The sequence below is a fragment of the Megalops cyprinoides genome, chromosome 2 (genome assembly GCF_013368585.1).
Source record: "Megalops cyprinoides isolate fMegCyp1 chromosome 2, fMegCyp1.pri, whole genome shotgun sequence".
Taxonomy (NCBI): Eukaryota; Metazoa; Chordata; class Actinopteri; order Elopiformes; family Megalopidae; genus Megalops; species Megalops cyprinoides.
In genome coordinates, this window is record NC_050584.1 from 53,501,547 (window position 1) to 53,529,419 (window position 27,873).

General features: G+C 40.8%; 2 protein-coding genes across 3 annotated transcripts; one reads left to right on the forward strand and one right to left on the reverse strand.

Annotated features, from left to right (window-relative positions):
• The first annotated feature begins 2,687 nt into the window (after nucleotides 1-2,687).
• On the forward strand, nucleotides 2,688-13,598 carry il12rb2 (interleukin 12 receptor, beta 2a). Its single transcript, XM_036519848.1, has 15 exons — nucleotides 2,688-2,721; nucleotides 3,644-3,901; nucleotides 4,424-4,538; nucleotides 4,780-4,952; nucleotides 5,222-5,364; nucleotides 6,487-6,628; nucleotides 8,284-8,351; nucleotides 9,702-9,903; nucleotides 10,117-10,314; nucleotides 10,409-10,510; nucleotides 11,282-11,428; nucleotides 11,796-11,933; nucleotides 12,145-12,247; nucleotides 12,768-12,855; nucleotides 13,122-13,598. The coding sequence occupies exons 1-15, from the start codon at nucleotides 2,688-2,690 to the stop codon at nucleotides 13,596-13,598; spliced, it is 2,388 nt and encodes a 795-aa protein (XP_036375741.1).
• A 2,681-nt stretch (nucleotides 13,599-16,279) lies between these two features.
• serbp1a (SERPINE1 mRNA binding protein 1a) lies at nucleotides 16,280-24,037 on the reverse strand. Of its 2 annotated transcripts, none has more exons than XM_036521708.1 (9): nucleotides 23,675-24,037; nucleotides 21,778-21,967; nucleotides 21,022-21,162; nucleotides 20,815-20,883; nucleotides 19,367-19,441; nucleotides 19,042-19,219; nucleotides 18,501-18,563; nucleotides 17,559-17,744; nucleotides 16,280-17,414 (listed from the first exon to the last, which is right to left on the reverse strand). In XM_036521708.1, exons 1-9 carry the CDS (start codon nucleotides 23,928-23,930, stop codon nucleotides 17,355-17,357), a joined length of 1,218 nt encoding a protein of 405 aa, XP_036377601.1. In that variant the 5' UTR covers nucleotides 23,931-24,037; the 3' UTR covers nucleotides 16,280-17,354. The 2 variants fall into 2 exon arrangements, with proteins under 2 accessions (XP_036377601.1, XP_036377600.1); XM_036521707.1 differs by having other exon boundaries at nucleotides 20,815-20,886.
• Nucleotides 24,038-27,873: the final 3,836 nt, after the last annotated feature.

Here is a 27,873-nt window from a genome sequence, read left to right on the forward strand (position 1 = left end):
TCCGGGAAACACTGATGAAATATACTCCTTCTACACCATGGAGGATCTCTTGACAATGAAAAAATGGATATTTTTGCAAATGTATCTTCAGCATTATCATGATTCTTTCATAATAACTTTTTAATTTTGCACAGAATTTAAATGCATATTTAACTAACATTGTCTGTTGGTGTTGTAATACTAGTAGTTTTTCATTATACTGTTGTGTCTATGCGGTATATAGATAATCATTAGTGTGTCTGAAGCCATTTGTATCATTACTGTGTCTCTGCTGTCCTCTGCGTATCTAGTGTACAATCCATTTGCAATACTAAAATACCTTTATACAGGAGATCATTGATTTCACACAACCTACAGACAAAAAATTCTTACCAATGTATTTGTCAGAATTGTCACAGCACTTTTAGAAAATAACTTGTGGGTCAATATTGATGGACACTAGCTTGTTCGCCCTCTAGGATGCAGGGTTTGTGTGTCTGAAGGGTGAAAAAATTAAGCATTTAACAATAGACTTTCTTTACAATAATCAAAAGATTAGAGTGATCATTATAGAGAAATTGTAAGATTTACAATGATTCTTTGAATGATATCAAACACATCATGTGATCATCACTTTGTTGCATCAGCCAGCTTTCTAGCAAAATTTCACTCTCTTAAATTGACATTTCTGAAGATCTATTAATAGTGTTATGACTCAGTGATCCAAAACAGCAAGTGTCAGTGTTTAGCCTTGCATGTTGACAGCATGCTGTTTGGTGACACCTGCACATCAAGGCCGTTTTCTACTAAACTTCCTGAGAAACACTTCTCACTTCCTACCAGATTTCAAACTGAAGCAAGTGCAGGTGAAAGTCACCACAGAATGTGCTACACTTGATGCCTCCAGTTCAACACAATGTCATTGTGTGAGTGTTGTTAGCTGCCATAAAAACTGTCATCTGAAATCTCCCCAGATATGTACTTGCATTAATGTGTATTGCAGAGGTGGTGCACGAAACTTTAAGTGATACCAAAACCCAAATTAAAATCTGATAATGGTGATGTTACTGAGATTACCTTATCTGTATTTCTAAGAGTTGCCCACTTAACCACGGCATTTTCAAAAACTTTCAATGAAAAGGGAATGGTGTGGTCTTGTGCAATAACATGTGCTTTTGTATTATTCACAGGTTGAGAGGGAGTCATTTATCATATATCAAATAATGAATAAATTACTTTTAAGGCATAAGTGTTGGTAAATTTATGACACACAAAGAAAAACTGGAAGCTGTAGAATCTGTATAGAGGTGGAAACACAGCTCAGAGCACTGGGTTGCAATTGTCTGCTGAAGAGGAAACTGTAGAGAAAGTGAATGGAGAAGAATAAAAAAGTAAATGAGAATTTCCCTTATAATTAACTCTGGTTATTGAATAAGGTCGTTTATTACAAAAAAAAATCGAATAAGATGGGTAGTTCATTGCCACTGGATAGTATTTATTTGTTTACGTAAGTACTTCAGTTTCTCACAATGGATTCTTTGCTGCAGTGTCAATTGAGTTTCACTTGCATTAACACCAAATCAATGCAAAATGCCTTTTAAAATACCCAAGCGTTGCCTTGACAAAGACAAATTCAGTAGAAGGAAGGAGCTTATGATGAAAGTAAATAACATCAAGCTAAAATATAGGTTCCTGTGTATGTCGGCGCAAGCGCTGTCAGATAGGGAACTGAGAATGGTCAAATGTCATCTTCCGCGACGCGTCGCGCATCCATTTAGGTACAGCACGCGCTCGTATGGCTACCAAAACCGCTAAGCAAGCATAAGCACTGAGGTCTTACAGCAAGGGGAAATATGAAGACTATACTTATATTGTTGATAAGGTTCTTGCAAAAATACACAGGTTATGTTTAACAATTACTTCCGATAGCAATGAGAAGAAAATCGAAAACAACTACAGCTTTGTGTAATATATCACCGGATGAACTTGGTGAGTCTTGCATTTTCCCCATTACAGAATTGCGTGTGTTGCTCGGAGTACAGACCGTTTCTACCTTAATGCTTACTTTGGTTGGATTCCGCTTCGTTATACCTGTTCTATGAATATCGGAATTAATCAGAAAGTCGCAAAGTAGCCTATGATTCAGCCTATAGTCGGATTTTCTGTATTTCATTTAGGTACTTAGGTCTACATATAGGGTATTGTGTCCTGCTAATGTCTGAATTCAGACTTTAACATAGAACAACGAACTTGCTCCCTTACTCATCTGTTACATTTTTAACGTTGCGTTTCCATCAATGGCTTACCGGAATCAAGTTTATAGATAAACAAAATAAGGTCAGCAATACAGCGGAAAAATCCCATTCATTTGTGTCGACTCCTTATCGCACAATAAAGCTACTGCAAGTCCTTATTTGGAAGATTCTCGTATTTGTTATTATTGAAGTGAAATTTTAGTCACCAGCACAGATCCTGCAGGCTTTGACCATGTCTTTCCAGGATGAATATGGGAAAGGTTCCTAGGGGAAAGATTCAGTAGGCTGTCTTCCGTATAAAACTTCTAGCGGCTCTGGGGATGGATAAGCCGGTACAAAGATGACTGCAGAAGTGACTGTATATTAAGATCGATCACATCCATCAAGATTCTGCGCCTTGAAACAGAAGCACCAATGCCTTCTGTATGTGGAGGTCTGCCGGTCCTTTCTTTGATGACTTTGCTGTGCGGCATACCAGCAGTCACAGGTATGTCACGACATCCTGCACGCACACTACTTTTTTTTGCATTAATTTCCTTTGTGAAATAATGAATGAGATCTCGAAGATGAGGCATCAATTAGGTCTACTGCATAATAACGTGCCAGGTTCCCCGCAGTAACAGCTGTAACTTGAGATGTGAACGTTCTAGTTCACATGTTAGTTTTGTTCTTTAGTTCAAGGTGAGTAGTAGGACAAGTGTATTTCAGTTATTTACATACTTAAGCACATACTTTAGCAGTGTATTTGTCAGTCTAGTACTCAACCTCTCACCGATTCAAGTGCTGTATTCTTTGTACTCTTGTATTCTTTGTACTCTGGCTGTGTCCAGATACTTATTGCATGTCAGTCTTTGGTAGAGAGTATTTCAGCTGAAAATGAACCCTTTTCTGTAGCACAAATACACGCATATAACACGCATAATTTAATTTAAAAGTTGTTCTACTTTTACATTCATGTTTCTGAATGTTACTTACTACTTACAGACATGTTGGGAGGGGTGATAACTGAAGCTCTTGTTTTGCTTTTCTCACTGTACTCAATAAATATAGCTCCTTTCTGCCTGGAGTTTTTAAATGTAGTAATTTTTGAATGAAAGTACAGAAACTTTAAATAAGAGGACCCAGCACTTATCTGTGTGTATATATATGTACACACACACATGTATGTATGTATGCATATTGTTGTACCAACTGTGAGTGCAGATTTTACACCTTTGCAATTCAGTTTGTTTCCATTCTCGAAATTAATTGTATTGGACCTGTCATTTACTCATTGTATCATTCTGCTTACTTGCTGCTCTAATTTGCAATGTATCATGCAAAGCTTATAATTAGCCAATAAGTTTCTTTTGTTCAGTAATGTACCCTTGTCTTCTTTACATGATGTATTTTCCTTTCTTTTTTTGCAGCAAAACAATGTACTGCGTTTTCAAATGTTGGTACCACTGTCCAGTTGGGTGCAAGCTTTCAAGTGTTCTGCATCTTTGGCAGAAACACGAAAGACAGATGCACTAGACCGTCTATTCACGTGAATTCAAATGAGATTTTTGTTCGCACTGAGCACAATTCTACAACATTATTTGTTAATGTTTCTAATATAACGGAGAATAGAACTTACTCTTGCAAATGTGGAACTGAGCTCTGTGGACTTGACCTGGACACTGGGTGTAAGTACAGAATTTTAAGCAACTTTTTTATACTTGAACCAACATTTTAAAAAAAGTGAAACATGAAATTAAGCAACAACAAAAATGACATGCAATTATTTTGTGCCTCAAATAGTAATGTTATAAAGTTCTTCTGCATGTTTTTTCAAATGCATTCAGCACCCCTAAAACATAATCACAGAGATACATTACTTGGTTAGAATGTGCAGTTATGTTTGCAGTTTACCAAGTGTGAATTTAGGGCTGGTATTGTGAAAACCAAAGCGGGTTGTAAAGATCACGAAAAGCCGCTGGTGTGAAGAACTACATTGCTCATGCAGTATGCAGATCACTCTGCGTATTTACCCTTAGGAAACTGCAAAGTACCATTTGATCTGGGTTCTGCAAAATCTTCTTGCAGTTTCATCAGCATATTGTGCTTACCAAAACCCATTTGCTAATCTTTTCGGTTCTGGCGATTCGTGACTTAAATCATGACCTGTGAAATGCATGCACTGAGCTTAGCCTGTGGTTGCCTTGCAGACCCACCTGACATACCTCAGAGCTTGACATGCATTCAGAAAGGAGAAACTGGAAATGTAACGTGCACATGGAAAAGGGGAAGGGAAACCTATCTTCAAACCACATCAAGTCTATGGTAGGTAGGAAAAAAACTGGGGATCTGTTGAGTAAGGTGTCATAAGATCATTTTCAGTGGGTCAGTTTACCTGCAGAGCATTGTCAGCCTTGGGAAGATATCACATGCAGCGCAGCTACTCTTTCACCAAAAGCCAGCTGTGCTCTGTGTTGCTGCCAAACCGCACGACCAGCTCCTTGATGCACATGAGCAGTCAAGGCATAAATGTGCTTTTCATGGTGCGTGGCTTTCTCTGTTTCAGGGTGAAGACTCAAGTTCATAACAGCACAGCAAGGGTCACCTCCATACCTGGATCAGGCAATGTGACTTTCCCTGTCTTTGAGTCTCAGGCTCAATACTCAGTGTGGGTCAATGCGTCAAACAAATTGGGATCTGTGGTCTCCAGCTGTCTGAACTTCACGCTTAATGACATAGGTAGGCTTAATGAACATAAGATATTCTGAATGGATGAATGGAGGACTTATGAGCTTTGGTTTTGGCTTAGGTTTCTCAGGTTTACATTATAATGTAAATCTGCACTGATATGTTTAAGGTGGTATGGTTCCAGTCATCTGTGGAAATTTTTCTCCATTATCACTGCGGCCACAGTGCATAAGCCTCACTGACACAGGTGTGATACTGTAGACAGCATTACAGCATTAGCTACACTGACATCATTCTCCTCTGTCCCTTTCTATATGCAGTCAGGCCCATGCCTCCACACATAACTAGAATGGATTGTTCCTCTTGGTACTGCATGCTCCTCTGGGATGACAGATGGAAGTCATTGCTCCTGCAGGTCCGGCATCGAGTGGTCCAGGGAATTTGGACCACCCACACCCTCACTGTAAGCACCAAGAAAAGAATGAGGAAGGTCTTTTTAGAAGAAGTTTAAATATGTATATGTCACTGGAACTAAATTCTGTCTTTTCTTTCAGGTTTCTTTACAATTTAAAGAAACCCAGATATACTGTCATTTTTGAGCTCTCTTGCAACAGCTATGAAGGGTGGTTCAGCAACTTTGCTGTTAGAGTCAGCCCTGACCCTGTAAGGTTGGACGTTCAGCCCCCAGCAAATAGGAGCCATTACCAATACAATAGACTGGTGGCCTGCTCAGTTGTGCTTGTATGCCAACTGTGTCATGCCACAGAGCTTGGGATAAGCAGTGCCCTATAAACCATCTGGCTTAGACGTGACTCCTATGCAAGGCAGGTCGATGTACTGTGTAAATGAACACTGAAATGTTAACACCTAACTTGTGTAGAATGTGTTTGTAATATTACGAGCACATTAGCCCAGTTGCGTCCACTCAGTATGATATATCACATTTCTGTTCCATGTTTGGTGGCAGCTCCTCTCTCTGCTTGCCATGTACTGATGTTTGATCAGTTCATGTAATCGTATGGTGCAGATCAATGGAAAACACAGACCTTATACCATCTAGGGTGTGTCACATGGGCCACCTGTCCACAATATGGACCACTGGTGAAGAAATGTGGATAAATGTTGCCACACCAAGTTTATGTTCCTCTTGATATCCTGTGGTCTCCTGTGGACTCAGAGCATGTCCACAATATGTGGTCCTCACAGAAGAATTCTGATGCTGGTGTAACAAGACTTGATAGGATGAAACATTATTTAACTGCTGAGTTGCAAAAGCTGAGGTGATTGCTCTTGATCTGTGTCACATGAAACCTCACATTGAAGGTTAAATCTTTAACCACAAGACCTCCAGTGTGATTCAGAACCAGAATGATTAAGATCAGGAGTATTTTAGGTCCCTCTTGCCCCAGTCACACTTCATGGCCCCACCATGAAGCTTAAAAACATATACCACTTTTAATTTCTTAATTAAGGTTTTATTTTTAATGCATTCATTGGAAACTGATTATGCATGAACATCCCATCACAGACCTGGCAGACCTATCTGATTTGGTTTACTCTTTTGCTGATTGTTTGTATCCAACAGGCAAATGCAAGCAGGACTTGGAATATTTCTGACCTTGTGCCTGCCACAGTGTATGAGGTCCAGGCCAGGTGCAAGTTAGGCCCAGAGAGAGGAGTATGGAGTGATTGGAGCCCTGTCATCACGAGCAAAACTGATGAAGAAGGTGACTTCATTCTGTTCCTTAAATGGGGTTTGAGATATTTCACCCAAGGAGGATGTCATCAAATGTGGTTTAGAGAGGAAGCAGGACAACCTTAAATGCAACACGTTTAATGAGTGGGCTGATAATTCACCAATGTAGGAGATGAGATTTGTGGTCTCCAGACACCTGAACTTCACTCTCAATGACATACGTAGGCTTAATGAACATGGAGTATTCTGAAAGGATGAATAGAGGATTTATGAACTTGGGTTTTACTGGTTTCTCAGGTTGACATAATAATGTAAATCTGCACTGATTTCTGTAAGTTGGTATGATTCCAGTTAGCTGTGTAAATTATTCTCTATTATCACTGCAGCCACAGTGCATAAGCCTCACTGACACTCGCTGACTGAGATGTGTTGATTCCTTGAGAGTTTCCGCAACAACATTGCATCTTAACCTTGATGCACTGACATGCACAATACTCCAACAGCATATGAGCCCACTAAAATGGTTGAGGTGGATGTTAAGTGACATGATTGTGAAAAAGAAGTAAGGAGGAAAAAAAATGGTGGGGAAGTACAGAGCTTGAAATCAAACAGATCTTGTGAGATAGTTTCCTCTCAGTCATTCAGGAGGAGTGTACTCGTTTGAAGCACACCCCTGTGAGCTGGCCTCAGGTCAGCAATGGTGTCAGAAGACATCCACAGATGATGTACTGCAATCAGAGCCAAGTCAAAACCAAGATAACCCAAAGTACTCTACAGCTGACATTTCAGAAAAACCTGAAAATACATTGAGGTACAGATGCAACCCCTTGTTCTGTAAGGTGGTCAGTACATTTTGAGCATTTCAGTCACAGACTAGTTTCTGATGGGTGTCAGATTTGGTCAGGTCTGCGTGACTTTTAAAGGTATCTTACTGAACAGCCTCAGGGAGCCTGATTGACTGTGACATCACAAGCCCATCTACTTAACTTGAAGCATGCACCCCAGTTAGCCATGTTCTCTCTCATGTGTGGGCTGTCAGCTCTATGTGGGCTGGAGACACTTGTTCTCATATGTCAGCGTGGGTGGTGTGATCGAAGACCAAAAAGAAACCATCAGGTAGTAAAGTACAGTAGGTCGTCTTCACTGAACCAATGCCTTTTAGCCGTTTTTCTTCTGTAGCGCTCCTGACAGGTGTTACATTTATTAACTTAAAGCACATTTTCAGCCCTTGCTCCGGTAAATATGAAAAACAGGAACAACAGTGAAACACAATTCAAAGAATAATATACAAACAAAAAGCAGGGACATGCTGTAAATTTCAGCGAGCAAAAGGTCTCTAGGTCGCACTCCTCCAGTCTACTTAAAGTCAGTTGTGACAGTTACGTGATGCAAACGGTTTTTATTTCCAAGTATATTACTCATATTCTAGGCGACATCCTTGTTTCAGTTGAACAGCCAAGTGGGTAGTAAAACAAATCAGATACTGTTAAAGGGCAGCATTATCTACAGTTTGTCATGGTGATGGGTTGTTGTGTCTGAGCAACTCATATGCTGCAGTCAGTTCTGTTCCATGTGGTCCGATAAAAGATTAAATATCAGACTGTATTAACAAGGTGTTAGTCTGTAATGGCACTGGTGAATTTTGTTTGGAGAAATTATTGATTTGAATGTCATGCTCTGTTGCAGTACCACTAAAGAAGCTGGACATGTGGTACACCGAAGAGTACTCCCAATCCCAGAAGAAATCTTTTAGGGTACTTTGGAAGGCAAGTGTTTCCATCTGTGCTTTATGTACCAAGTATATGCATTTGTACACCACTATCCCACACTTCCATACTTCCTTTTTCTGCTCAGGACCAGATTCTTTTAGTGAGACTGGAGACTGCGGGAATGGTTTTTATGTATTTTATTGGAGAGGTGGGTTTCTCTTGCACAGTTACAAAAATCTGCAATCAAATCTATGTGTGTAGATTGTACCCCTGTTGTAAAAACTCATTTTTCTGCATTATTCTATCACATCAGGATCACAGAAAGGTTGCTTTTTTGGAGCTTGCAATGTAATTGCATGTGATATAGTATCAGTATAGTATCTAAATATGACAAAATCAATCTATGTGTGGTGTAGAACAATTCATAATTGGTGTGATTACATACAAAGAGTATCTGTGTGATGTGGTACAAGTGAGAAAAATGGATCTAGCTTAAGGTACAGCCTTTTACAACATGATGAGAATGTTTTAATCACCTTCAAATCATAAATCTTTGATGCATGCCGCTTCAAAAAACATCACCCTGTGTGTCAGACCCTAGTCATAGGTCATCATTCTGTGGTCCAGTTGCCCCGTTATGCCATGATAGCAAAAGGTCACACCTCTGGGGGGGTGACTCAGGGCCGCTCATCCACTGTAGGGGTGTGATAGCACTCTCACAACAGATGCGTTAGAATGAAACTAAAGCTAGACAGTCAAAGTTTCAGTTTACCATAAAATGGAGACATACTTAGAAGAAACGCTAAAAATGCTTAAGCAGACTCCCCTCCCCTCTGTGAAAAGGAAGCTGTAGTGTCTTGCTGTCCTGGGATGCCAGGATTCTTTTGGGCTGACTGCACAAATTTGTGGAAGCAGTAATGTTATTAACACATTTTAATGTAATGTAATTTAATGTGGACACTCTTGATATTTTTCAGAGTTGACTCTTGACTCTAATTATCAATGATATTGCCACACTTCAACTGCAGTAGTGAATTTAAGACTGGGTGGGTCATGGAAAACAAAGTCTGTCAATTTCATAGATTGACTCCTCAGCAGCAGTAGTAGCTGCTGCAATTGTTGCTGTTGTTCATAAAAGGACATTTATCCAGGCCAACTTAAATCACATAAGATAAACTTCCTGAAATAAAATATACCTCAAAACATGACTGAAATGCAACTGAATTTGCTGTGAATATTAAAAAGTCACAAAACACATAATACAAAGCATCACAGCTTCTTTTTGATGGGTCCTTTAGTAAGTGGCCATAATCAAAACATTATTTTCAAAGTTGCACAAAGGTGGATTTTTTCCAGCATTGGCTATAACAGCATGAGACCAATTTTTATCTGTAGGAGCTGAGTGAGCCTGAAGCCAGAGGGAGGATCCTGGGGTACAGGCTGAAGGTCCGGGATCTGCAGAAGGGGAGCACCTGGGAAAGCGACATCGACAGTGGCAAAGACTTGCCAATCAGCTGCTCCCGCTGTGCTGTCACACTGTCTGCCTATAACTCCAAAGGCCATTCTCCCCCCACCGACATGACCATACCTCTTTCAGGTAAAGGCTCTCCTAATGAGAGATATGTTCTGTAGGCATGTGTTCTGTTGAGAAACAATTACCACTTCAGTATATGCTTTTTCCTGTTGTAAATTGGCCTGGTTCTTTTGGCTCCAGGGTGTACGTTCAGTGGATTATCTTGTTTAGTCTAGATGATGCAGAGCCAGGAGAAAATCTGTGACTCTCTTTCCTGTTTGCTGTGTGTCACCTCAGCTCACAGTGCTCTGGCCCCTCGGAATGTCAGCTACACTCCGTACTACACTAACTACAGCATCGCCATCTCCTGGCAGAAACCTGCAAGTGCAGGTCCTGTTAATGGGTATCTTGTGGAGTGGCACCAAGCGAACAGACGGAAGAAGGGCCTCATGTGGTTGAGGGTGGGTCAGGACCAGCTCAGTGCTGTCATTACAGGTCAGCAGATAAAGCACACAAATTCTTTACTGCATTTCTTTACCCCCGTTGCAGTGTCAATGTAACATTCTGGTTTTCTGCTTCTGCCTCATAGAGAACATACAGCCAGGTGAATGCTATCAAGGGGCTGTGTATGCATTGTATGAAAGCATGATGGGAAAGGCAGATTTCGTGGATGCCTATTCTTGGCAATCAGGTAAGAGAGGACTTACATGATGTGTGTTTTTCTGTAATTGGAAGGAATGAGGGGCAGCAGTGTAGCATAGTGGTAAAGGCGCAGGCCCTGCAGCTGAAAGGTTGCTGGTTTAATTCCCTGCTGGGGCACTGCTGCTGTGCTGTTGGGCAAGGTACTTAACCCACAGTTGCCTCAGTAAATATCCAGTTGTATAAATGGATTAAAAAAAAACTGTAATTGATGTAAGTCGCTTTGGATAAGACAAATGGCAATAATGTAATGTGATGCTTAGGTAAAACCTGGTGTATGTGTGTTTCCAATATGCTCTGGTTTGCGTGTGTGTATGTGTGAGTGTGTGCGCTTTACAGTATTTTCCATAATTATGTGTGATTTGTGTGTGTGGTCTACAGTGTTTCTGTAATTCTGTGTAATATGATGCTTTTATATGGATTGGTGTATATTTGTGTGTATGTATTTGTGTGTTTTGTGTGGTCTACAGTGTTTTCTGTAATTAGGTGTAATGTGATGTTATGAACTAGTCTATGTGTGTGATTTACAGTGTGTTCTGTAATGTGAAGTTATTAACTGGTGTGTGTGTGTGTGTGTGTGTATAAACTGCATACTTCTGTAAGTATGTGTAATGTGATGTTATTAACTGGTGTATGATGTGCAGTGTGTTCCTTAATTATGTGAACCATGATGCTCCGAAATGTACTGGTATGTCTGCAGTTTGGTAAGTGGGTTGTTCTGATGCAGTGTCTGTGTGCGTTTATGTGTGTGCGTGATCTCCAGTTCCAACAAAGGGTCCTGTCCCTAAAGAGACAGTGGAGGGTGGCAGGGTGACTGTGAGTTGGGAAGCGATCCCATGGGAACACCAAAGAGGGTGCATCAAGAGCTACACAATCTACCTCAAACGGGGAGAAAACATTATTAACTATGGTAAGTAAATGAGCATCTTAAAAGTGTGCTGCTACTGGCAGTATACACATTTATTATGAAGATCTCTTTTATTACATGAAATCCTTTACAGCAAATTGTGCATGGTGGACCCAAAATTCTCTCTTTTCAACTTTATTTTAGTATTGCAATGTTGATTGAAAAGTCATTTGCAAGGCAGTTGTAGCCAAGGAAGATACAGTCAGCACTGTAGTACTCTTGTATATTTCAGATATTTCTTCTCTAGCTTTCACTAAGGACAGACAATAAGGGTGATATACCTGTGTGTAGTCACTCAGATGAATAGCAGCAAATGAAATGTTTTTCATGGAGCAGTAGAAACTGTATGGACGACTTTGTCCTCTTCCAGGTCCAATAGGTCCCTCCGTGAGAAACTACACCATTATGAGTGGCTTGCAGCCTGGAGTGCAGCATACCTTGTGGATGACAGGTTGGACAGCTGCAGGAGAAGGACCCAGTGGAGAGATGAAGGTCTTCTACCCGCCCCGTGAGTTTCTGTGAATGTGAGACAAGCAGGCCGCAGGTCAATGTGCAAATCAGACCGATCCAATTGCACTTTTGTCACGGGTCTTACAAAGTGCAAAGTAAATACAGAAATCTGACAGATGTGTGAAGTTGTAGTCTCCATCTTTTCTTTTTCTTGTCACAGAAAAATCCTGTAACAAGCGCACAAACTGTATTCTTGTGTGTTTTTTTAGAGGAAGAACAGCAGGGGATGCTTATCCTCACAGCGGGCATTTCCACTTTCCTTGTGTGTTTAGTTGTCATGAGCCTGTGTCAGATCCCTTCAGTCCGGCAAAGGTAACGAACTGAGATTCCCTCATCACTAGGCTTAATTAACCAGACATAATTCCTGAGATCCCTTCTTTGTCAAACATGGATCACACATAAGCATGCTGAGAACAAGGGCAATGCACCCTGGGTCTGCATACCACCGCTCTCTGTCTCTCACCGTCTCTTTTTATCTACTGAATGAAAAGGCTAGCTGGTTATTCATTGATTGATTGATGTCTAGGCTAGAACTGGAGAACTGCACTTTTATACAATTGCGCTTAGCAAAGGGATTTAAACAAATGTTAAACCTTCACAATATTAACCCCTGCAAAGTGTATGGTACATGTCACTGTGAATAAAATCCTTTAAAAGAGTGAGACACATTAATATATTTCAGTGTCCTTTTAAGTATATCATAAACTAAGGTTATTCTTTAATGTGTGAAAAATAGGGTCATGACATGTGACATGAAGAATTTCTTTCACCAGTTGGTTGCAATTTTGAGGTAGTTGAACAGAATTGTTGATTGGTACATTTCTGTCTTCAGAGCATCTGCGTGTTGTTTCTGCTTAATGCCAGACATCATTCCCGATCCTGCCAACAGCAAATGGGCAAAGGAGTATGTGGCGGTCAAGGTAGATGATCTTCACACTGCTGTCTTCCACAATAAAAGATGGCCTTTCATACCGCACTGCATAAAGTGGAGAAATAGAACTCAGATGATTTATTGAGTTTATATTAAGTTTGATTCTATTCTGATTAGAATTAGAAAAAAAAACATATCCAGTGTGGCTACACTCTGAGTGCATAAACTGGGTTGTTTTAATGCCACAATACACAGAACAAGGAAAATCTGAGTGAAATTAGCTGTTCTGAGACATCATTGGTCTTTCTTTTTCAGGGTCAGATGACGTTGGACTATACGATGTGCCTCAGTGATTCCACTCTGAGTGAAGAGGAGCCTTATACTGTTCAGGTACAGGAGTGCCAAGATTGGCCCTCAAGGAATCCAGAGCTCAGTAGAGCCTCACTTTCAGGAGAGGCCACTACTGTGATGCATCTCCGACTCCAACCCGATCAGGACTTGCAGGACTTGCCCTCGTACCAAGGCCAGCCGTCATGCCCCTACATCAAGAGCTTCTCGCACGAGTCGGATAGCTCAGAACAGACACACGAGTCCAGGAGCACAGAGGTGACTGTGGACTATATTTCCTCTCACGGACTGCTGGCTGAAGGCGGAGAGGAGGTGGAGGATGAGGAGGATGTGCTAAACTTCTTCCCCTGTACCCAGAGCCTGTTCCTGGAGCCTCTTACGTCATTTGGGGGAAACCTGACTTTAGATGCAGTGAAAATAGACTGTAGCGGTTTCATGGACTAAAGCTAAACGTGTGTAGTTATGTTTCACCATGTTTACAAACTCTCAAGAATCCTCACTAACACTCAAAATGGTTCTGCTGCATTATGTGTTCTCAAAGAAGCAAACAAAAAGCTTACCATGGCAAACTGAAACTTCACACAGACTGTTTGTAATGGTCTTCAATGAATGGAGGTAGCCCTGGGCACCAAAATGATGGATATGAGTTATATTACCTCGTGATGAAATACAAGTCATTTGTAATGGAAAGTAAAATTTGTAATGGATTGTAAGACTGGAAACTCTGAAAACACTAAACCTTCCCATGCCTCCCTAACAGTGTAAACACAACTGTGTAAATTTTGTATTGTGTATCTTGATCAAACTGTACTCCACCCATGATGTTTTTATAGGGACAAATGGAGTATTCAGTGATTCAAATCTTCAACAATAAGGTGATTATATGGATCAATATTCAGATTCTTGCTAATGAAAATGGAAATATCTCTTTAAACCTTTGTAAATCATTGGTGTTCACTTTCATGCCAGCATGGCTGTAGCTTCACACAGTTTGCGGAAAAGTGTAGTGCCTGAGAGCAGCGAGAGGAGACCCTGCCATACACATCCCTATCCCAATGGAACAGAGCCACCTCTTTACACAAGTGTGGGCTCTTGGTCATTATTGGCTGAAGACATGGCTGGGATCACACCAAGGCTGTAGGGCTCAGCCGGGCCGAGTGCTGTGCTGAATGAGCCACTCCAGAGCTTGTTCCCCTTTCTTAACATTGTCAGTTCAATGTTTGTCTTTCTATTCTCCTAGTCGTATATTTTTCTATTCTATAATCTTTACATGTTGCCCATCTCTTTTGACAGCTATTTAGACTGTCTAGTCAAACAGATTTTGTGTTTCTATACTTGTTGGTTATGCTTTGGATATTACTCGAGTAGGATCACTCATAAAATGAAGTGATGTGAGCCCTTTGACAGTCCTTCCTCATTTATGCTCATTTCTGGTGATTTGTATCCATGTTAATTACATCAGCCTGTGTATTATACCTCCTCAGGGTGTCTAAGACTTCTGCAGCATACCCACTTACTGTGTTTTCAAGTGGAACCTTGTATTTAAATGTAATACAAGCAACCTATCATACATTTCAGATGATTTTAACTAAATGCATGCCACAATTTACTACCTCTTAGTCTTTTCACCTCCACCTTAGTCTACAATCATTCTGATGGCCATTTTTTATAGTGAAGTCTTTATTTTTGAATCCAAGTCAGTACACGTTAGTTTGTTAGCTACAAATGACCATGTATCCTGCAAACAATCCGTTTGCATCTAAGAAAAACAGATACAAGTAACATTTTGTGCTACCTTGGTCTTTTATATCCCACAAAATGTTTCAAGTTTAAAACTAGGCTGCCATACGACCTTAGACTTCATAAGCAGCACTCATCATTCCAGGGTTCATAAACTTTAAGGGTACTTCAGGGGGTTCTGGTTGCACTCACAAAAGAAACAAGCAAAGCTTGTCGCATAATTATAGTGAGGCTATTGTACATCTAAATGGTACTGAAATTAAGGTTTAGTGAATGTTATTTGAAAATGGAAAGTGTTTTTGTCACTGGGCAGGCCTAACAAGCACATGCCATAGACCCCTTGTTGATATAATAAATGACTGGTGCATCCAAACCTCCTCTGGGATTTTTATTTTATCTGAGCATGTTATAGAGTCCTTGGCTTTTCTGTAAGACTAATACTCAAGTCAAAGTCATCTTGCCACTCAGGGAAAGGCGTGCACATGTATTAGATAGCTTGATCTCCAATCTTCAGCTCTCTAGCAATGACAAAAGCACACCAAACAGCTTGTGTTTACCTGAGGTACCACTTCAATCCATGGGGCTTCCTACCCTATCCTGCAATGAACATGCAATATCTAGACCATTCTGGAGCAATGCCCCAATGAGGCCCCTATAACACTTCTACATTTGTCAAAGTTGGCTGCAGCATATTAGCACAAACCACTTTCACAAAGGCATTGCTGAGGTAAGATGCAAGACTGCCAAAAGTGTTACTCAAGTTAGATTAATGGGTAGTTATATATAGGCAAGTCAATGTATAAAATGTCAACAAAAATGTGTCAAACCTTTCAACTCAGCTGCTGATTAGATATACTAGGACTGCCTTGAAACTTATACTGATAACACTGTTGCCATCACCTGAGGTCAAGATTACAAAAATAGTCTTACAGAATCTAGCTCGACCTTTGATAACAAGAAATGCCATATTCTTCATTAACCTGTCTATACAAGTTATAAAATGAATCAAAGGTTTTTTCAAGCCATGAATGAAATGGCAAACATTCCACACTAGGCACTGCCTTTGGCAGGACACAAGTAACACCTCTAAGCAATTTATTACAACAGGGATGCTTGCAGAAAGGGGTTTTTACGTCAGGAAAACCCAAACTTATCTGGACCCAACAGTTCAACAAATGAAAGTCTGCATGTGACATTTGTGTCTGTACATCGCCAGCGACTTTCCAACACTAAAATACAGAGCTTTGATTTGCCTACGGTACTATTAAACCTCATTATTCCTCTCCCGTTAGAATTTCACAGTTCAGTCCAATTAAACTTACCATTTTAAATATTGAACACAGAGGACTAAGAGCAGGGTTAGAATTCACACATTTTGTAACATCTGATTTTTCCAAACTGAACAACTGTATTTCTTTCAGAAGAATTATGCAGTAGTGCTGCTGTAAAAATTACATGAAAAGGTCACCACAACAGCAAATGTCATCTTTCACAGCATGGGGAAAACACACCTGACCTGCTGAAAGTGTTAAGTTTTAAAAATATGTAGATTTTCAGAGGAGGGGAAAAACAGGTAAAAGGGAGCAGCTGTGGCCTGACTGCTGCTGCCTGAAACCCACACTTTCAGCAACAAACTCCAGGGCAAAAATCAAGTCAAATTTTAAATGGTCACCACACACAGAAGCCTTTGTTTAGCCAAGCAAATGCTGGCCTTTTTTTTAATCTGACCTTAATGACCTAACGCCCACCTTAAAACTACCCTCGGCCTTAATATCAATGACACTGTAAGGTGAAACTTTACACCATAACAAGGTGCACACTTCTGGACTAAGAGTCCAGCAGAGCACAAAAGAACAAGCATCCATTTTATCAGAAACCTTCAGAAATAAAAATTCATCAAGAAATATTACTAGAAAAAATTCATGGTCTCAGTTTAAAAATGGTTAAAAATATACAGGCCACCACAGATGTTATAGTCCTGTGCATTTCACTGAAAATGATGCTGTAACTTTTTAACCTGTTCTTTTTGGTAGAACTTGCTGACTGCACGATCCCTAAACATATCTCGACACTGCTGTCTGAAAGTGAAGAAAGCAAGCAACAGGACACCATGAACTAACTGATACACACTCTTCACACCTATATTTGGAAATGCATATTTTCAAGCAGCAATACAAAAAGGATTCATGAAGAATGCATAATCTCTGAAAAAAATACTGTATGAAAACATCCCTGCTACCGTGTTTCTAAATACAAAACCTCTACCAATAATTTGCTTCAGAGTAGCAAGAAGTCCTTTCTTTTTTTTTAAAACAGATAATATTCAGTCCTCAGGTGTGAATGGTATGAATGACAGTCTTCTGTTGTTTTTCTTTTTATTAAGCTGAAGGATCCATAAGCATGCAAGCCTCGTAGAGGAGGGCCCGGAGGGGCTTAAGGTTTGCCTGACAGCGGCTTCTCTCAGGCCAGGGCTGGGAAAGCCTCGGGGTCGTCCACATTGGGGACCGACACTCCACTGGGCTGTGAACAGAAAGAGCAATAAAACAAGTCACATTTAGGTGAAGAAGGCCGATTTTGCCTGAGGTGCAGACAAACCTGAAAGTGCAGAATCATTCCCAAAGGGAGATAGCTTCTGTCTCATGAGTGCTCAGGCTGCCTTCGTACCTTATCAGATCTGCCTCCACGTGATGGCCTGCTGCCACCGCCACCACGGGCCCCCCGTCCACCACGGGGTCCCCCGCGGCCACGCCCAGGACGCCCCAGGTCTCCGAAGTTGATCTCCAGCTGGGACGTGATGTCATTGGCGGGCTTCCGGCAGTGGTGGTCTCCGGACGCATCATCAGTGTGACCCTGAGACAGAGAGGGACCACACATTACAACTCCACTGTGGTTCTGCTCAACAGCCTTCAAACCCAGATGGTTCAAACAGCATTTTAACCAAATTTAAATCAAAAGACTACATCAAAGCATTCAAAAATTAGACATTTGCAGTATTTTTTCTGAGTATGAGTTTTAAAGAATACAGAATGCAAAATCTTCCATACTTCAGATTTCTCCAACATTTTACATCAGCAAGCGAAAGATAAATTCAATTCAGTTCAGACAAGATGTCATGTAATTTTATCATGCAAAAGCAAGGTCTTGGCACTTACACATGTATCTTAAAATCTCAAAGTGACTGTAGATTAGGCTTGGTGTATTCATGCTCAAACATATCCATGCTCATTTGAAAGTACCCAATTGCTGACACATAGTTCAAGTCTACTGAGACTACTGAGTTACAGATAGTGGAAATGTGATTCGAGACAAAGAACTAGAACACCACAGCAAAGGCTTACACTCAGAATACCAATAGGCATTAAAGTTGAGAAATACAAAGGAATGTGAATGAAAACATAATTCCTTCCAGCGAGAAGACATCTTTCTAATGGTGGCCTTGCTTAAAATCACATATAAGCATTTCTGTGATTAAGCAGATGTACAGAATGGAATGCTAACATTTTCCATGACTACCCCACCCAACAGTTAAGGTTATGTGCAGCACAGTGGAATTTGGATTCCTTCCAAATGCTGAACAGTGTATTGAGTGTAAGGGGATACAGGCACCTTCTGGTAGGCCGTTGTCTCAGGGTCCATCTCAGCATTGTCGATTAAAGTACCAGCAGGTCTCTGTTTTTCGGAGGAAAAAGACCACAAAAAGGATTAGGTTTGTAATTACAGAATTATGCTAATCAGCACCTTTCCGCCACAAAAATAAACAGGATAGGCTGTGTGTCTCATCTTAGCGTGGATTTATTGCTTAGTTACTACCACCACATGACAGTGCCACTGCAGAGAGAAAGAGACCAAGTGCAACATCATGCAGAATATACTGGGATTAAAATGATCACAATTTCATTCATACCAGATTTAAGGTTGGGGAACCCTGCGAAAGGTGGTCCTTTCAATGTAAACCAGCTACAGCTTCAGTTACAATATAAAAACACCAGAGTATGTAAAACCCTTAAGACCCATCTAAAACAAAAGCAGTCATCTACTTAAGGGTGCAGACCATATTCTGAACTACACATCTACTCAGACGGAAACTTTATGCAATTGCACTAAACTCAAACGGTTCTGTGAATGCGGTATTGGTTTCCAGACTTACTTCGTCGCTCTTGGACTTGTGCAGCACATATCCCTTTTTCCACTGGCTATCGGCACCCTCGTTAGCCTTGCGAATGTTGAATTCCACCTTGGCTCGCTCCTTGTCTTGCATGGCCTTCCATTCATCCAGAGTCATCTCCTTAGGTCCCTCTTCTTTGACCTCCTCAACCTCATTCTCCCTGCAACGCAAGCCGCAACAGAACTAGGAATTAACACATTCTGGTGGTCGCAACAATGTGCTTTCCAACAAATGGATCCCCAGATCACCAACAGGTATTTTCACCAAATACATCACAGTTGATCTTAGAGCACTCTGCTGTTCTTACTTGTTCTCAGAATCGGCAGGGGGGTGCTCCTCTCCTTCAGGAGCCTCCTCAGTGACATTGGACTGGTCAAGCTCGCTGAATGAAAAGACAGAACACAGTCACCCTTAACTGTAAAATTACTTCTGGCTAAAGATGAAGATGAAATGGCTCAATTTCCGTATCAATAGATACAAGTGCAAAAAATGTTTTCAGGGAAACATCTGCTGTATGCATTAAGACAAAGTGAATGTTAGACTGTTCTGAAAATAATGTAAGGAAACCTTAACTTCTTAAAGCGGATAGATGGACTACTACTCAAAGGAAACGCAGAATCCTTGATTCTAGCTTTTTATAAAATGAAATAAAACACTATTTGGGTTATGAGCGACTACAGTTTAGTACCACCCAGGATTCAAAACTTGATATTTACTTGATGGTGTACATTTAAATATTAATAATTCACACGAGTCACAGCTGCCTTAAACATTACACTAATATGGATATGACACTGTGGGAATTCATTAGTTTCAAACTGTTATAATGCTGATGTCCAAAACAAGTTATTCTGCCATCAAAAGTGTATCGAATAAAAAGACTCCCGTGGCCTTTATTTTGTTACACAACTTAGGAAACTTAGGAAGTGTGTAGCAAGAAGGTACAAAACTTGCCACACAACAGAACGCCACAGTCCTCTCCATTTATCAAAAGCTACTGATTACATGGTATGAGGACATTACGTAGGCTGCCAGCTACTGTGACAGCAACTGAATACTGTGCTCCGCACTTGCTGGGCAACGGACACTGAACACCAATGTCTACATCTAAGCGCATCAACCATTCTCCTGTTGAAACTGGTAAGTTACAGGAAAGAGCCTGTCTGTAGGCCACATACTTACATTGTGTGAATGGGAAGAAACCTTCTGTTTCAAGAGGTTCATTTCATTTTTCCTCTACTACAATTCTGTCACTGCCTCTTTACTGACCAGCAGCACTATTAGATTGCTTACTTAACTGAAACCCTGAATCACTCCATAATATCACTGAACATCTGAAACTACAGCAGTAGAACATCCAACAACCACAAATAAGAATATACTGGTTTAATCAAAGTCATTATTATGCAAATACTGGACCTAATGCATTTGAAGAATTTCTCCATGTTAGATGAGAAAGAATATGCAGCAGTTTCTCCCTCAATGTGTACAATAACCAAAATATGCAAAATAGGACACCAGGCTTTCTGTGTGAACTTTAAATCTTGCTGGCGCATTGCAATACCTGTCAAATTAATTAATGGGACTGAAAACTGTAATACAAAGTTTGTCGCATCACTTACAATAATTACGTGTATTTATATTCAGCTGTCCACACTGCATGTGTATCCTGAGGCTCTGCAGGTATCCTTGGATAAGGCCAATTGCCAAGTAAAATAATGCATTATATATGAACAAGGAAATGTCTGGACCCACCTCAGTTCATCCTTGACAGTGCCCCAGTTGTGAGATCCACTTCCTCCACGCTTTTCTTCAGCTTTCAGGCTGCTGAAACAAATGGAAATGTCACTTAGCTTTGGGCTGGACTATAAGGATAAAAGCTCATAGTTGTGGGTAAATGTACAGAAACAATAATAAAAAAAAAGATAACAGGAAAACACCGCAAGATTACGAATGACTTACGATCGGTCGCTACCACTGTGTCTGTCAAATTCACGTTTTCCACGAGAGTCAAAGCCGTCACTCCTGCCCATGCCACGCCCGCGGCCACCGCGTCCCCCTCGACCACCGCCGCGGCCTCTCATGGGCCTGTCCCCTACAGACCTGTGGGGACAGAGGGACCACAGAGACACAGGTTTAAAATCCACATACATTGACTCCAACAAACCCGACACCACCTTACTGGCATGCTGTCAAGGCATCACCCCCAGTTTTTTTTTTTAAGCTTTGATGTGCATTTTCCCTTCTACCACACACCACTGTGCAACTCTTCCCGAGGCCCATGCATGTTATAAGACCAGTATGAATGTGCATTTTTGGACTCTTGGGTGCTTGACCATTTGAGGTAACCTCAGCCTTTCAAGATGGCTTTACCTGCATTAGGTGTACCCTAATCCTGTGAAAAAGAAAAATGATTTATCATTTACCAGGAGCCAAATTGGCTACCAAATGTGGCATATGTTTGCTTGCATATACAAATAAGGAAACCTGTCACCCCTTATGAATTTCGGGATTTAAATAATTAGTCATATGACAAAATTATGTTTGTGCCACTAAAAGTCACATTCCATCCAGCTGCCTTTGCCACTGGATGTCTGAGGAACCATGGACTCAGGGGTCAATGCCAAAATGAAGCGCTGTCTGCAACATTTCAGTGACATTTGACTAGGTCACACCCAAGCTTCTGGTACCGCCCTGGTTGCAGTTCTAGCCACTCACTTCTCCACAGAGAACTCGCCACCCTCGGGCTTGTCTTCGGCTGGTTTGTCGAAGCGCCGTTCGCGAGGGGGCCTTCTGTCTGGCCTCCTGTCCGCAGGGCGACCCTCTCCTGGAGCTCCCTGCTGCTGAGAACCTGGCTGTCCCTGGTGTGGAGACTGCTGGTCAGGCCTTCTGCCCACTCTCCTAATACCTGAAACAAGGAAGAGCAACACTTTAACAATGCTGTTAAAAAGAAAACTTTCCCCATTCAGACAAGGGTTGTGAGGCCACCCAATGATATCTTACAGAAGTTCTCAAAGTGACTCAACATTCAAAAAAGTTATCCTACTATTCTTACATGAACTTCAACCATGCATATGGTGATCAGAATTCTTACTACTGCACGTATATCAAAGGTACTAAAGAATAGTACGCCCCTCTCAGGAAATTGTACAAACATATACAATTTTAGAAACACTGGATGTAATAAGTAGATATTTATATTTGCACTGACAAAACCGCTTAATGAACACTTACTTTAGACATGAATTTTCTTTAGATAGTGTTGTACCGAATGTTGCTTACATTACAATTATAGGCTTGGTCGCTCGCTCTTCAATAACGAAATTAGATCATTCCTGTGCATCGCTGAACAATTAAATCTAATAGCGTTTCGTTCGGTTTAGAAACCTAATATTAAGTATTACAATCACACCCACTTTAGTTCGTTTTCCCATTAAAATGCCGACGAAGGGATTTGCCAACCCCTCCCCCACCAAAATAGGTCTGAGCCAGCACACCATACCCCGGCAGCTGCTGGCACGTTCGGGTGTGCACCTGTCTGGCCTTCTCACACGTTAGCAACCAAAGCTGATTTTAAATCTTAATTACAGAAAACGAGCAGTTCGCTCGGTGTTGCATTTTCAAGAACAGCTAGCTAGCTATCTGCAGAGATAGCCAATTGACGTCCTACTTAACGAAGAAAAGCTCTTGACCACATTGCATTAGCACATGAAATAAGTAATATTACCTCGCTGATCGAAATGATTCTACTTCGACAACTTATCTAACTTTAAAATGTTTCTGAATCAGCAGCTAGATAACTAGCTACACACCACGCCTAAAACGCTTGGCTTACTCGCTAACGTTAGATAAGTGGGCTTGCTTGCTACGGTAGCTAACTAAAGTTTAGCTATATTCAGCCTAAGAGTTGACGGATTAGCTAGCTAGCAAGCTATTTTACTTTGAGGTTTAACATACTAACCTACAATATCTGAACTAGCTAACTAAATAAACGAATATAAACTGTAATCCATTTGTAGGCACGCTAAAAACGCATGACGACACCACTATCAAGTTAACTTATAGTGGAGGGAGTTCATGGGTGTTGACAGTTCAACAGCTAGCTGCCTAGCCAACCCTCAAACTTTCACCACGCGGTTGGTCCCACACTGACGGGTGCAGCGTCAGGCCTTTCACTCAGACACCAACTCTGTGCCCTATTTTAACATTACAGCACCGACAGAAAGCTGGATCATTCCGTGCAAGTCTAGCTAGAACCAGATGTCAGGTACACTTTCGATTTGCAGTCTTACAATCTTACTTAACTAAACAGGTTCATCATTATTACTGTGTTCCGCGCCTGGCCACTGCATGGACGTGTTTTACAAATTTACGAACTGGCTAACACAACTAAAATAGTGTGGCCTCATACTGCTAGTGGCGACATTATCCAGGTGGCTAGAAATATCTTAAGCCCTCAATCGAGCTAGCAAGCGAACCGATTCACAAGAGCGACCCTGTTGTTGACCTCATGGGGGGTTTAGCTGTGCAGTAAATATCCTGCGCGGCGCCGAGCATTTAACACCAACCCCTTCATGTTGGGAAGCAATGCAGCAACCTACGTTAACGAACTTACCCTCTTTCTTAAGTGGGACTGGAGCCTGTGCTTCTTCCTTCTTGTCGAGAAGCGGGTTCTTCCTGTCCTTCTGAGACTCTTTTTTCGGCTGCTTCGCTGCTTGGGCAGCAGTCTTGGCGGCACCAGGGGCACCCCCATCCTTCTTCTTATTCTCTGCCTCTTTTAACACCTCGAACGGGTCGGATTCATCATCAAATAGCTGGTCGAACCGATTGGTTACAACGCAGCCGAAGCCTTCTTGCAGATGTCCGGGCATGATGGCGCCCCTTCAACGGGATTCTCCTCCGATTCTACGAGGCTTGAAGCGCACGGCTTGCTAGATGCTGCCACAAGATGGCCGGGAAAGAGACCCTCTTCTCTTCCGGCGTGATAGACATCCGGGACTTGAATTTCGGCGCCGTGTGGGGCGTGTAGTCTTATCATCACGCAGAGCGTCTGGATTCAGTGTTAAGGTGCACACCCCAAAACTACTAGTTCCAACAGTGCTCCGCCTGCTTCTATTCTTGAAAGGACTGTCTAGATGCATGAAGGGCTCTTGTTAGTGTGGCTTCAGTGTGTTGTGCACTGCCGCAACGGCGACTTTTTATAAACCGAAACCAATAGTGTTGCCTGTGCTCACGAACGAATGTTTTTTTTTGTTCTCATATATCGCCTGATTTTTGATTAATGACAACAAAGCACTTAGCTAATTAACAAAAAACAAATGCATTTTTGACAGGCATAGCATCCAGAAATAACGTGCAAATGTGTTAGCTGGCTGTTCATATTGGGAGAATTATCATGGCATGACACAAAATGGTGAACATTTGAATCTGTCCATTAAAATTAGGTATGTAAATCACCTATACAGGACTGTCAGTGTCATGTACAAATGGCCATGCTGTTAGATTGAACTTTGTCAAAGGCTTAAAACATTTCCAAGTTTAGAGTGCATGCCACTTACTTTTTCACTTGATCTGCATGGCATACAATTGCATCTACATGCTACAGTTTATAATGGAAAGTACAGGTGTGCACTGTCATAATTGGCACTGTACAACAGTAATCACTCAAATTAAGCCCTGAGGATTCTGATGCACAATTTTATGTAAACCACATGGTAAGTCACATGGTATGAAAACAGAGGGTTAATCAGACAGAAGAGGCATGCTTAGGACAGAGGGCTTTAGAAATACCCAAGGCTGTCTGTTTTGTCACTCTTAACTGAGTGTCTCTTGGAACATTTATCACCTCCATCAGAGTCTGTAATGTGCACTACTAGCTATTTGGTGGGTAACTGACAACATGAACCTCTATCTTGTGGCACATTACTGCTGTGTGAATTCCAACATTGTAGGTGCACTGTTTGCTTTGACACTTCCTGTGTGTGTGTGTGCAAATGCTTAAAAAGGTGCTGATTCCCCTTATTCCTGTAGCACACCGAAGCAATGCATGTCTGATAACACCACACTTGCAATTTTCCCTCCAAAACAACAAGACTAAGAAGTTGAAATGTTCCAAATGGCTCTCCACCTTGAGATCAAAAATAAAGATTATATGAGAATCCTGTCAGACAAGCTGAGCAATTTGCAAGATTTAAAGCTCCTCTGACCAGAGCTTACATAGTAGCTCCTTTGCCTTTTGGAAGCAGACTACATGGATGTTAAATCCCGAATGTGGCTATGCTTTTTTATGTAAGCATAAACAGTCTGTTCATTTATCACAAAGCTTCCCAGTAGTGGTAGATGATTTAAGTTATCTTAAATAACTTAAATCCCAGTTACTGATCCTTTTAAATCAACATTTTTAAGAAGAAAAATTTCTCTTACAGACTGAATGGATTAGCATGAATGGACTACCTAATGATTATGGAGGCAAACTAATCTAAGCAGTTGTGCTTATTTAGATGTGTGCGTTAACCAGTATTTGAGATATGATAATACATGTTGAAAAATGATATTGTGGTGGTATAAAATCTGATTACCATCACCGGACCGTAAACTCACAGGATTTTGGTCCAAACACATTTAAACTAGGAGTCAATTGAGCAATGATGCACTTACAGATTAAAATCAAAAGGATATTATGATGTGCAATCTTTGGACTTCAAATACAAATGCAAACATCATTATGGAATATTGACTCTTTTAAATAAATTAATTAAAATAAAATAAAAAATTATTGTTACCTGTCTATATATGCAGGTGAGAGCTAATGCTGCAGGGTCTGTTTTTAGCAGATCTTCTCACCGCAATGCCACAGTGTAATTCTTATTTACAACTACTGTAATAAATATTTAGGCTACAGACTAATAATTATTTACACGCTAAATTGACCCGCAAATGACGTTCCTGTTGCAATGAATGAAGGACAGGGTCTGGTACTGTAGCCTATATTTGCTGTAATTGTTTTTTTTTCCGATAAGTGAGAACACATTGTTGCCGGCACTCTCCACTTAAAACTCCTTTCCAAAAGCAAAACTGGATAACAGGGTACTCGTAATGTTACGGCAGTTATTCACAAAAAAAAGAATGCTGGTACTCACGAGAATCATCTATGCCCTGGACCTCTGAGTCTAACAAACCTGCGAGCAAATCACCACCTGATATTAGGCTACCGTGTCATGGTGATGCCCCGATGACAGAGCGCACCGTCACTTGGTCGAGCAGTAGAACAGAGATCTGTGGCCAGTTGCACCGAACCTGAACGTCGTCAGTGCAATACGGGAGGTAGTAAACCTACCGAGACTCTTCCCACTGAAAGCAGCAGCGAGCTGTTAAAAAAAAAAAAAAAAACCGCTGTCGCTTTACAAAGGATAAACGTGCAACGGTCTGGCAACAAGGTTGGTTTATTTTAACAGCAATTTATATAACTGAACTTTACCGCGTGAGGTATATTAACTAATATATAATAGTAGCTGTTCACCTTGTTGTTGTTTAAGTAATTAAAAAAACCGGATCCATACTTTTTAAATATGACATCTTCTGTGACCGAAGCGATGATCGAATCCTATGCCTTGATGTTTCTCGTGATGTCAACATTTTTTATCTATTTTTGTGCAATGATCTGGGCATTCTGCAACCCCAAACTCAGTAGTGTGGAGGAAGCTTGTACCATGAAGGAACCAACTGAAACTACGTCCAAAATGTTTGATGAGATTCCTCTGGATATAATTCCGACCAAAAAACTGCAAATAACAGGTGACTGGAGAACCAACATCACAGATGAAGCCCATTTGCAATACTTGGACAACCTCCTTAGCCTACCACAGATCGAATGAGACCAATCCGGCATTGATACGATTCGTTTTGTTGTTGAAAAAATGCTAACAAAAATTTATGACTTCTTAACTTCATATCGAACTTCATATTGCAGAACATTCTAAACTGGGAACGCGGAGGAAGTCGTTATTAACAGCCGAGAACAGAAAGAAATTGTATAATATGCATACTGTTTCTTTGACTCAGACGTCATTTTTGTATTTTGCTAATTTTGTGCACTAGAATTTTCACGTTTAATGCCAACCTTGGTCGTTAACTAGTTGTGATGATCGTGTTAGGAATGCAAAACTTGTGTATAATGCACATATAATCATATAAAATGCAAGACTACGTATTGTCAGTAACGTTTACCCTTGTTTTCCCCTCTGTTCAGCTGAGAGAAAAGAAATAGGACCCTGTAAATGCGCACAGACGTGCGTAATTTTAGGAGAGAGTATCCTAGCGTCCCCTTGGTTTCTGTAGAAATTGTATTAATAGGCCTTATTGATCCCCTGTCCCGTGACTTTATTTCCTAAGTCGTCACCTTGTGTCCTTCAGGCCTCCTAGCTTTTTAACCTTACTGACACTATGTGGCTCTGTGGCTTTCCTCTTGCAGTTATTCCAAATCATAATAATGTATATCAACTTTTATTCCTTATTATATTTTAGGTTCATAGCTTAGCATCTTATTTGTCATTCAGACCCCCTAAGATGGAATGGAAACCAAATAAAAAAACTCATCAATTTTAAATCATTTGGAAATAACAGCAAGTTGAGCAGACTGTGCTGACATATCATCTCCCTGTATTTTCTTATGATCATTAAAGTGTCACAGAATCCAAGGACTTCAGTTACTGTATATCAAAAGGAATACTCACGTTTAAACATCAGACACTTTTTTAGCTCTGAAACTTTTCAACATCATCAGTTGCATGAACGTCTATGAAGCCATCATTTCAT

What these genes read in the sequence shown, in the direction of transcription:
- il12rb2 (XM_036519848.1), top strand. Translation starts at nt 2,688, where the DNA reads ATGACTTTGCTGTGCGGCATACCAGCAGTCACAG. An exon ending in CAAACCACATCAAGTCTATG is followed by an intron (nt 4,539 to 4,779) that starts GTAGGTAGGAAA and finishes TCTCTGTTTCAG; the next exon opens with GGTGAAGACTCAAGTTCATA. An exon ending in CTTCACGCTTAATGACATAG is followed by an intron (nt 4,953 to 5,221) that starts GTAGGCTTAATG and finishes TTCTATATGCAG; the next exon opens with TCAGGCCCATGCCTCCACAC.
- serbp1a (XM_036521707.1), bottom strand. Translation starts at nt 23,930, where the DNA reads ATGCCCGGACATCTGCAAGAAGGCTTCGGCTGCGTTGTAACCAATCGG. An exon ending in AGTCCCACTTAAGAAAGAGG is followed by an intron (nt 21,968 to 23,674) that starts GTAAGTTCGTTA and finishes TCCTTGTTTCAG; the next exon opens with GTATTAGGAGAGTGGGCAGA. An exon ending in CACAGTGGTAGCGACCGATC is followed by an intron (nt 20,887 to 21,021) that starts GTAAGTCATTCG and finishes CATTTGTTTCAG; the next exon opens with CAGCCTGAAAGCTGAAGAAA.